This window comes from Watersipora subatra, chromosome 7 (assembly GCF_963576615.1).
Source record: "Watersipora subatra chromosome 7, tzWatSuba1.1, whole genome shotgun sequence".
Lineage (NCBI taxonomy): Eukaryota > Metazoa > Bryozoa > Gymnolaemata > Cheilostomatida > Watersiporidae > Watersipora > Watersipora subatra.
In genome coordinates this window covers 52,229,795-52,242,140 of record NC_088714.1, presented here as the reverse complement: position 1 = coordinate 52,242,140, position 12,346 = coordinate 52,229,795, and the positions used below count along the sequence as shown (strand labels likewise).

The 12,346-nt window shown below is 33.6% G+C and overlaps 2 protein-coding genes across 2 annotated transcripts in view; both read left to right on the top strand.

Moving 5' to 3' along the window:
* LOC137401118 (cytochrome c oxidase assembly protein COX16 homolog, mitochondrial-like) overlaps window positions 1–12,346 on the top strand; it is a 386,239-nt gene that overhangs the window by 146,630 nt on the left and 227,263 nt on the right. The gene's annotated exons all lie outside the window — the stretch shown is intronic.
* The window catches only part of LOC137401029 (C-1-tetrahydrofolate synthase, cytoplasmic-like), a 62,622-nt gene continuing 58,549 nt past the window's right edge, over window positions 8,274–12,346 (top strand). The window contains exons 1-2 of the mRNA XM_068087370.1: window positions 8,274–8,398; window positions 10,423–10,522. Coding sequence (XP_067943471.1) covers window positions 10,488–10,522 — 35 coding nt within the window. The 5' untranslated portion in view covers window positions 8,274–8,398; window positions 10,423–10,487. The remainder of the gene's footprint in view (window positions 8,399–10,422; window positions 10,523–12,346) is intronic.

Sequence of the window (12,346 nt, the reverse complement as noted above, 5' to 3'; positions counted from 1 at the left end):
TTTTACTGCTAAGTCAGTTTTGTATCAAGTATCATTCTTAGCCAAATTCGTATGCAAATTATCAGCTAGCAAAGTGCCCCTATAAATTGTTACTTTTAGCGAATAATTTTATAGGTAAAATAGTCATGTTGTATGCGTGCTTTATGCCAATTTTTCTGACCTTGTTAATGTGAAAATTTCTCAGTTTGACACACTGTGGGTTAATATTTTGAACACTTTTACAATGGACCATCATCAATTATATTTACATGTAGCTTTCACTTCATATAGGCCTAGCGTGTATGCTTGAAAATACATTTTTCAAACTTTCACCCTGTTATGTAATTTCCTGAGTTTTGGAAACATTCTGATCAATGTACCTGTATTCACAACTATTTATGTTAAAACTAAAATGATAACCAATGAAAAAATTATTATTTTTGTTAATCACTAACATCCAACGGTATGCGCAAGAATTGTAAAACGTTTCGCTAAGTCTAGCAATAGTATCAAACCAATCATCGAATGTATCAACTGATTGGCTTCAGTTTACTTGATGCAACACAGTTCTGACTTCAAATTTTAGAGAATTCAGTTCTAATTATTAGAATTTCATTTGGCATATGATGGTTTAATGAATGTTTCGTTGAATTATTTTTAACAACTGCAATCTATTCATCCTTTAATTCTAGTCTTTTTACCTTGACCTCCCCTATCGATTCTATAATAGCGATGCTGCTTAACGATACAATGATATCAAGGTAAAATTAATACGCATGTAGTTGTTAATACTAGCTACTGAGATTTCCCTTCGTAATACTCACAAGTTTTTTCCTCATTAAAATGCTCCATAGTTAGTACTAGCTGAATTCCCAGCATTGCACCTATAATAAAATAATTACCCAATGAAATTGTGTAATTTAGTCTAAATCTTCATTATAATAAGAGCCGTGAGGCCAGCTTGACATGACGTTGCATAATAGCAATACAGTTAAGTTATACTAGTATTTTTGCGAGCACTGCGTAAGTATGTCAATTATTAAATGGTAGTGGCGATTGGATGTGTAGTGGCTAGTACACATGTATGGAGAACTCGAGGTTTTGAGTTCAAATTCAATGTCAAGTGGATTTTTCATTCCTAAAACTTTATCGCTGTGACTGGACTTGCAGACCACAAATGACAAACTGAGACATATATGAATAGACTATCTACGGAGTTTTACCAGGTTGGTTAGACTCACAAGTCCTCATTTCAATAAATGACCAGCACAACTCTTTGTTCGTTTAATCTCTCAAGTACAGCTATTTTTCTCAGAATTCATCTTCCTTTTTTCTTGAACCATGAGTGAGATATGAACTTCGCTATTTAAAGGACTGTGTTTACACTTATTAACCAATTAGTCTAAACTTGCCTTGAGGAACATGTCAGCAACATTAAGCTAAATATTCAAGTTGCATTAACATTTGAAATGATAGTACGGTAGTCATATCATAGCAGAGTCAGTACTGACTCTGTTATGATATGACTACCTGAATCTTGTAATTTATCAAAATTATACTCAGCTTGTCTGCTATGATTCACAGTATACGACTAAATTAATGCAATATATTAATGCAAAATAAGCAGATCTCATAAAACGTTTCTTATTAGAGTGCATTACTCTATTACCTTGGTTTATATATATCTGAGTAGACATTGCAGGCCACCACATGTGTCATTATACATTATCTAGAATACAGTAATCCCTTCTCAGGGTTCTTCAGGACTGGCTCTGCCACTCTCAGCATAATTATTATACATTCAGCTTGTAAGCATAATGCAGGCATAACTATAGCTTAACCTAATTGAATGGTGACACCCTAGCAAAACTACCAATATGTTAGAATATTAGCTATGGACCGATTATGTAATATAACTATTTATTAAAGCTATTATTTGTATTTATGCCAGTACCAACAGTGGATCCACTGCTTGGACCGGAGGCCAATGGTGTGAATTCAGACACTTGTCCGGGACTCACTGAGACATCGGTTGACTTGATAATCCAATCGATGATTGGCTATCTGATATTTACCGTCAACTGAAGATATCGCTCGTGAGAGAATTAATTCACAATCGTACGCTTTGATCTACGTACTCTAACCAACTTTAGAAAGCGAGATGGGCCCAAATCTTTAAAGACACGTAAATTTCTAGTGCGATTATTTATTTCTCTATTACCGTTTGTAGTTCAGATATAAAATTTTAATAAAATTTTAATGAAATTGATTTTTTAATTTTAGATACTTCAATATTGTTGAATTTTGTGTGAATAATGTTGCCTTTTTAATGATATCAATATTGTTTTTTAATTCTAGTAGGGGAGACAAATACCGGAAACGAAACTTATGTTTCATAGCCGCGCCATTTGCTAAACGTGAAAAAACTGTGAGAGTCGAAAACCTAAATGACCACGATCTAAAATTCGATGAACAACATTGTAAGATTACTTAATATAAGCCAGCATCACAGATGTGCATAGCATGCAAGTGCAGCAAATACATTACACGAATCACGATACAGCTGATATACAGTAATTGCTGTTCCATTACAGTTCTGCCGATGTGGCTTATGGTGATTATGAAATCGTATAGGGAAACTGTTTCTCATTTTCTACACAACTGTCAACCTCATGCTGGACTAAACATTCGGAAGAACCAGCACAGATGTTGTTCAGCTTCGGCTACTAACAAGATGTAAATATCTGGGACATTCGCACAGAAAAGGAGTTGTCTGATCAATTTAATAAAAACTTGAAAGAAGCCCCCTATGTGGGGGCTGCATATCATTAGAAAACAGAATAACAAAATGTAGAATTATTAACATCATTAGCATCATACAGGAATAAAACATTGGTGATGATTAACTGTTAAAATACTCAAATCGTAGAGCGTTAATGTGAGTCAAATAAAACTTCTTACTTTCATGTTTTGCCATAGTTTGTGACCTTCAATAGCAAAGCACTGACTATAACAGTTATATTATACTGATTGTAACCAATAAACATGCAAAAATAGCACACAAACATGGGTGACATTTAAAAATGGTCGTTTGAAAAAAGACTTGAATGCAAAATGGGAGAATAGTTCGGACATTAGAAGGTATAACGAATACGAAAATACATTAACATGCGTCTAATCACTGATGCACTGCTACTAACCACCAGGAATTGCAGCACTATTAAAAAGTTCAAAAAAACTTATGCTAATTCTGCATTCTATGTAACCACCAGGGATTGCACCACCATTTTAAAGTTCAAAAAACTGACATTAATTCTGCATGCTATGTAAGCATGCTCATTTATATTACCATATTACATAACGAATATATAAATAATTTATACTTAAATAAAAATGTTAATATAAGTACTCTTTTAGCCCGTTTAATACTTGTACATTGACTCGTTGCCTAGATACCAACAGTCCAATAGTAAAGCTGATCCTGCCGTCAAGATAATGAAGGAGAGCTGATGAGTCATCCCTCACCCTTCTAGAATTGTTGAAGTGATGACAATGTTGCAGAGTTGTTGATGAACTGTTTAACCGCTCAAACACTGTGGCTAATGATAAGAATAATTGGGCAGTTAAAAGCTATTGAGTAGATATAGAGTTCAAGGTACATATATCACAGTCAAACCTGTACAATTACTTTACTTGGGTTCATACCACTTTATGGTGTATCATTATCAGCTATTTCTCCGATGATCAAGAAAGAAGTAATACAATGCTCAAAAGCATATTTAATTGAAAAAGTAGGTGTTTACAATGGAAGTATTGCGCAATAACAACACTTTGTATGACTATAGAGCTGATTATATAGCAATATGCATGTCTGTAGAATAAATACACATATTAGTGTAACATCGTTATCAACCTAGATAGGCCTTTGGCTACTTTACATGTGCAGAAGTCCAGAATATTAACATAGCGCAAATTATTTTATAGCATCCTGTTTGTGATGTTATTCTACATTAAATTAAATAGCATTATGCATATATAAAAGCATGATATATTTTACTATGTAATATCATATTATAATATTTTGCTCATCTTTGTACATGTTTTTCTTTCTTTTTTTATTTTTTATTTTTTTATTTTAAGGTACAACTGTAATAGTCAGTGTTTTGTCACAGACTAGCTGTGCTACTAGGAGTTGCCCGGGTATTGAAAATCAGCTTATAAGCAATGAGAAGTAATGAGAGTTGCCTGTACTTGCTATTAGCCTGGCACGTTACCAATGGATAATTTGAGTAAGCTTACTAATAAGAGCTACCTATGTTATGTCGTGACTTTACGTCGTGACTGAAAGCGGTCGCCTATTTTCTCCCATATTGTGACATATATTGCTTAGCGAATCTGTCAAGGTCGTGTGATTTACTTAGTAAGGCGTCGAACTGGCGAACGGGAGGTGCTTTACAGATTCTTTATTCTAAGATGTTAAGAGCTATAAATGAACATATACGATGACGGACGGACATATACACAAGTTTTGATAAATATAAATATAGATGTACACAGATTATGATAAGACAAAACCAGAAGGTTCTCACTTTGGCTGGCAAGCAGATCATTAATACTATACTTTGAATATTATTACAGTGAATGATCATTAATTTTATATGTCCTTTCATTTATGATACTCTAATTGTGATTGGTTAATGTGGTTATGATTTGCAGAGAAGCTGTTTACTTACTTGTAGTTCTGAAACTTTGAGGAATAATACATGGGGCTAAGAAGTCAGGCAACTATCAAAAACATCGCTTATTGGAGTTACCGGCAGAGTAAGTAACATCAGCTCTCAAGTGGAAACATGATTTCTCAAAACTGTTTACTTTTATTTGCTAAGCTCATGTTATTTGTTCTTTATTTAATACATTATTTTGTGCATTAAATTAGGAGTGTACTTTTTGCTCATTAAATAAAAAATAAAACTTTAATAAAAACATTGTTGATGATGAGTTATAAAATGTTTGTTTCAACACATGCTAGTGAAACAGAAATAATTAACATTTGCCCATAACACTGTCATATTTGTGAAGAATTGCTTGATATTGCAAATGTAATGAATGCGAGATTATGTTTGCACTTGCTTATGGTTGTGATTACAGCTGACAAAGAATCTAGATTCTAGAGTCTAAAATCTAGATCATGGTAATTATGAATGCTTTTACTATAAGTGATACACGCAATAAGCACAACTATATGCACACTCATAAGTACAACTCACAAGCACAACTCATAAGCACTCACTGCACAACTCATAAGCACTCATTGTACAGCTCATAAGCACTCACTGCACAACTCATAAGCACTCACTGCACAACTCATAAGCACTCACTGCACAACTCATAAGCACTCACTGCACAACTCATAAGCACTCACTGCACAACACTTAAGCACTCACTGCACAACTCATAAGCACTCACTGCACAACTCATAAACACTCACTGCACAACTCATAAGCACTCACTGCACAACTCATAAGCACTCACTGCACAACTCATAAGCACTCACTGCACAACTCATAAGCACTCACTGCACAACTCATAAGCACTCACTGCACAACTCATAAACACTCACTGCACAACTCATAAGCACTCACTGCACAACTCATAAGCACTCACTGCACAACTCATAAACACTCACTGCACAACTCATAAACACTCACTGCACAACTCATAAACACTCACTGCACAACTCATAAGCAGACTATATGTGATACGATATGTGATAAGATACTATCAGTGATATGTCTGCTGACAGTTTCACTAAGGGTCTTTGGTGTGTACCCAAACCTTCGGCCCAATCAGTAAAATCCCTGTTGGTACAGCCATAAAAGAAATAATGTATTCCTGGTACGATTCATACCTTCATTTTGGTTGAGTTCAACAAATGTATTAATACAATTTTCATGCGTTCAATTGACTATTGTGTATGGCATGTAGCGAAATTACAATCATACAATCTTAATACCGGTACTTAATATAGGCTAGCTAAAGTAAGGCTGTAGCTTAGACACACAGGCACTCTTCATTACATTAGAGTAACATTTTTGTTAACAGATGATGCATAGCTGCCTAGTTTATAGTGAGTCTTAGCAGGGTTGAGTCATGTTTTTTGACTAGCGATCTGATTTGAAAAAACTAATAAGTATGTTTCATTTAATTATTCTTTGCTTTTGTACTTTTTTGTTTTTGTATTCCATTCTTACCAATTGTAAACTTGGAAATTGTAGAGTATTATTATTTTAGTTTTGACAGTGCCATGCTTATGATAAATAAATCATTAAAGATCTTCCAAGGTTAAGTTCGCAATACAGCATTAGAACCTAAATTTATCTAAATGATATTTAAATTTTATGAGTGATTATTGCCAATTATATGGTTGTGTACAAAACGTAAAAATATTTTATTCAATTTCACCTAAGTTAAGTATATACAAGAGATTTTTGATTTCAAGCTAGTTATTTAAGTTAGGTTGCTGCTGTTGATTACTAAAATCATTGTAGCTGTTTTATCTTCTGTAATCATCAAGCACTGCAGGCTTAATATGCAATATTTAAGTTGTTTTCAATTATTAAGTATTACCTGACAGCTTTAACTAACAAAGAGTGAACTTATAGTCGCAGGTCTTCTGATTCAATATACTTTGTATTTTGAGTATTATAGTTTCTTTTAGTTATATTCATAGTCGATGTAGTCTATCTGTTGGCAGTTTACTTATAAATATATTCAGAATTAGAACTGTATTCCTATGAGTCCAAGTTCTCTAGTTGAGCTTATCTTTATACAAATCATATTTTGTCAACATTGTGCATCAGAATATGAGCTAGGCTTGGTGAAAGTTACACTACTCTGCATTACACTGAAGGTTGTCATAATTTCCATATAAATTTATAATGCAGAAGTCACCATTCTATTGTATGATTAAAAAAGGAACTTTGTGCCTCCATCAACAATGCTGAATAGGAAAGGTGGCTAAGTTTTTGACTGTTTTATTCAAGGGACGTTTATTTTGTTATTTTGATTAATTTCTACAGATCATTGTTGACCTATTATACTGTACAATTATACGATATTAATTATCTCATATGCCAACATATGGTATACCGTATATGTACTGTATAGTATGTACACATCGTACATAATGTACATGTATAATCGCTTTTGGATTGTCTATTAATCGCATAAAAAAATAACTCCGCCTGTGTTTATTAGGGATGAGTATAACTGGAGTGGCTCAGAACCTCGTCACGTGACGGGGGAATTTTCTGTTTTTGTCTAATATTTAATATCTCATGCCAAATCTTACCAATTTTTTCGAGATTTATATTTTTTTATACATTTCTCTATTTTTCTATACATTTTCTAAATGCCTCTCTGTGTACAATAATCTTGTGCAAGATTCTGCAATTATTTATGCACATTTTTGCATAATATCTTATCTTATATTTCTTAACAGTATTGGGTTATTAGTAGTGGGTTATTGCAATATTGCTGTGATAGAATATAGTATTGTGGCGAGTGTCTAATATTAATCATGATACATAATTAAATGCAACTGGGCATGTGCAAGACATGTGACAAAAACAGAAAATTCCCCGTCAAGTGACCAGGTTCTGAGGGACGAGTATAACTGGAGTGGCTCAGAACCTCGTCACGTGACGGGGGAATTTTCTGTTTTTGTCACATGTCTTGCACATGCCCAGTTGCATTTAATCATGTATCATGATTAATATTAGACACTTGCCACAATGCTACATGTATATTCTATCACAGCAATATTGCAATAACCCACTACTAATAACCCAATACTGTTAAGAAATATAAGATAAGATATTATGCAAAAATGTGCATAAATAATTGCAGAATCTTGCATAAGATTATTGTATACAGAGAGGTATTTGGAAAATGTATAGAAAAATAAAGAAATGTATAAAAAAATAAAAATCTCGAAAAAATTGGTAAGATTTGGCATGAGATATTAAATATTAGACTAAAACAGAAAATTCCCCCGTCACGTGACGAGGTTCTGAGCCACTCCAGTTATACTCGTCCGGTTCTGAGCCACTCCAGTTATACTCATCCGTTTATTAGTGGTCATTTTGCATCAATTTTATTTGTCGCGCGAACCTTGACTAACTTGGCGTCCAATTGGTCAAAGTCTTAAATCCAACTATTCCATTGGCTTATGTAAACGCAAAAATTTTGCTAAGCGATCACACCGCACCGACGTAAGATATAGAGTTTGATATCTCGAGCTAAACGGGCGGCATCCCTTTGCAGGCAATTTTTTGCACGAGGTTTTAACAGCAAAGTAAGAACTAGTCAACTCTGGAATTGTTTTAGAGTGATTGGAAGAAATAAATCGTATTGGAAGGTGCGTTCAAGCTTAATGGTAGTATGCAGGCTATTTCAACCGATTGGCTTGGACAGTCAGCTGCAAGCAATTGGTGGAATCAATTCCTTAGTTTTATCATAATTTGTTATTATTGGGCGAACTTTGTTTAATTTGCACTTGTTTCAAAAACATTTAATGTTTTTGAACGGTAAAAATGATGCTATAATTGGTGAGATCATTTGAGATTTGGTTATGTAGTAACGCCCATTGTGAGCATAACACGTTTCAATTTTCGCCTTCGCTGATGTTAACGAACTTATGGTAGGCCTATTATTTTTCCTAATTTTAACATTGAGTTTTCGTCTTTAACAATATAGGTAATCATACGAGTATTGTTTAAATAAAGGTTTGCAGCAGAGTTTGATCGAAAGTAAATACAAATTAATGAATTACTTTTGATTTCCTGCTAGAAAAAGCTAGTCTTTAGTTTATTCCTTTTTCTATTTGGCACATACCTATTCGAAGGTGCGAGGACCAGATAGATCAATTTAGATTGGTGTCTTTGTGCAGCGTATGTTTACCCGCTACCGATTAAGGCAATCAAAATTTTGCTATGTCATCTCTATACACTATATAATGGCATAGGAACTGTGGTATTACACGTATATGTTATCTCCAATAAGTAATGATATAGATCTACTACTGTGAATGCAATAATGTTTGGAGCCATCAGTTAATCTTGACAGACTTTTGTCAATCATACAAGCTATGAGATTTACTTCACTGATGTCGATGGTACACTGACAAGTTTACTTTTTTGGTATACCATATAAGGGTAGAACTTGAAAGGCTGATACATTTTACTGCTGAGTTATTTTGTTTTTAAAATCATCTCTGGCCATGCTAAGGTATTTGAATACCTTGGCACACTTTGAATACCATATATGGAAAAATGATACTGTTAGCTAGAAAAGTACAAGTTTATATGAATTCTTATTTTTAGTAAATAATTTTGGAGAAAATATACTCGCATGCATGCTTGATGCCAGTTTTTCTGAATTTGTTAATGTGAAAAGTTTTCAGTTTGACCTGCTGTAAATTAATATTTTCAATATTTTCACAATGGACCATCACCATTTATATTTAGCCTTCTTCGATGTAGTATGTAGGCCTATGCGTGAAAATACATTTTTTCAAACTTTAGCCCATTAGATAGTCTCTAAAGTTTTAGAAACATTCACGCAGATGCACTTGTAGCTATTCACAATCTATATAAATTTCAAAGTTTGTCCGTCTGTCCAGCTAAGCGCTAAAGCTAAATTAAGAATTAGAAATTCACTGCGTACTGGATTTGAACTCACAAACTCCAGTTCTGCAGACATTCATTTATCCAATACACTGTCCAGTGCAGAAAAATCCAATGGACTAAATTGGGTATATATTTAGAATACATGCCAATATTTCATATCTTCACGTTAAACTCTGCAGCTAGTGTTATGCGTAAAGCCATACCAGAAGCCAAGTCCATGAAGTCACACCAGAAGCCAAATGAGTGAAGAAAAATGTGTAAACTCATATAGCCAACAAGACTATTGTTACTAGTATAAAATTGTAGTATGCACTGCAGCCAGTACGATATGAATTACACAGAAATAAACACAGTAAATATAAATAGCACAGTTCACAAAAACAAACACCTTCATTTAAACGTTAGAATGGTAAATGTTATATATGTTGATTAAAAGTAAATTTTTGGTACAAATTTTTTTATTACCCGTGCAACACCGGGCATTTTGATAGTTGTTTATTTTAATACTAAAATGATAATAAATGAAAAGTATCATTTCAGTTAATCAATAACATTAAATTGCATGTACCAAAATTTTACAACTTTTTACAAAGACTAGAGTATCAAACCTATAACATAAAGTATCATCTAGCTGACTTTGGTTTATTTGGTTTACTGACTCCAAATTTTATAGACTTTAGTTGTAGTTATTAGCATTTCATCTGGTATACGATTCCTAATTGTTAAATGAATGTGTTGTTGAATTATTTTGTAGTAACTGCGATCTAGTCATCCTTTAGTTCTAGTTTTATTACCTTGACCTCCTCCATCGATTCTGTGATGGCGATGCTGCTTAGCGGTACAAAGATATCAAGGTAATTTTAATATACACACGTTTATGAATACTTGAGATTTCCTTTCATGACACTCACAAGATTCTCCTTCGTTAAAATGCTCCTTAGATAGTACTGGCTGAATGTCCAGCTATGCTATTCTATTAAAATGCTCTTTTGTAAGTGTATCTCTTAAGTTTCACCAGTTTTGAAAGACTCACAAGTAAGTAAAGTAAGGTTTCTCCAGTAAAGTTCTCCCTTCAATAAAAGACCAGCACAATGCTAATGTTAGTTTAATCTCTCGAGTACTACCAGTTTTTTTCTTAAGAGCTAAGATTGAAACATGGTGATGAAGTGTTTTAATTTTAGCTATTTTAAGGACTGAGGTTTATAATTAACCATTTAGTCTAAACGTGCCTTGAGGAACATGTCAGCGGATGATATTGAAATTATACTAAAATTTGAAATGATGGTGTGGTAGATATCATAGTCAGTACTGACTACCTGAATGTGGTAGTCTATCAACATATACTCAGCTTTTCTGATATGAGTTACATGGCTATATTAATGCTAAATAATCAGATGTCATAAAATATTTAATATTATAGTACCATACTCTATTATCTTAGTTTATGTATTTGAGTAGACATTGCGCGTAACCATGTGTGTCATTATACATCATTTATGCATCCATCTATGATTTTACATTATTTAGAATTATTATACAGTACTCCCCCACTTTTCAGGGTTAGTCAGGACCGGTACCACCTCCTGCGCTTGGCAAGGGAAAATCTGTGAAGATAATACTTATTTTTAGTTTTTATTTCTACTTTCTCTTAAAGGTTGACTTGCAACAAAATTCACATTACAGTTATTTGGTATCAAAACATTCACCATGTCTTACTCTGTTGTGTTGTAAGTGTCAAATGTGTGGAAATGTGATTACAAGCTCTTAAAAGCTCAAAAACGAAAAGCCGCCGTAGATTAAAATCTCTTTATTTTTCTGACGTAGTCATGAAATTTGGTTATCGTCTTGTCACGTGATGTTCTACTGTGAATTGTAAGGACAATAAAAAGCTCAATATAAAACTTATCATAGCACTAGTTTATGACAAACATTCCAGGTTTTACCGAAGACCCCGTATCAAATATAGATGCTTGCTACTTTACAGTTTTGTTTCAGTTTGGTCTAATTGGCAAGTCGTAATCTGATCATGTGACCCAATACTTCGCAAATAATTTTTGCAACACTTTCCGATTATCACAGGTGACCAACAGGCTTGTCATGATTATCAGACAATGATATGTACTCCTTCAAGCTAAGGCTAAAAAAATATACGAATTTTTACGGTAAGTTATAAGATATCACTGCTAAAAGTGACAGCATTACAATTACGATAAAACAGATGCGTAAGAACAATAGACATGGTTTTATTGAATACGTGAAGTAAAATTGTGAAAATATTTCGACGAATAAGGTTGCATGAAAGTGTAAGCAGAAACCATCTACCACAGCTACGTCACATTTGAGCCATTTTGGAAAGAGAATCCAAACTACGGCGGTATAGTGTGGCTGCGATTAACTGTTCATTTTTGAGCTTTTAAGAGCTTGTAATCACATTCCCACATATTTTGCACCTACAACACACAGAGTAAGACATGGTGAATCTTTTCATATTAAATAACTGTAATGTGAATTTTGTTGCAAGTCAACCTTTAAGTTTATTACACAATTTGCGAGTCGTGGCCGCTTACCAGTTTGTACTTTCACTCTTCACAAAATGTAACGAGAAAACAGCAAACTTCAAAGGCTACTAGCGCAATGATGATCTTAGAGGGAGTTACTCTCTCTCACTAGGCCAGAGT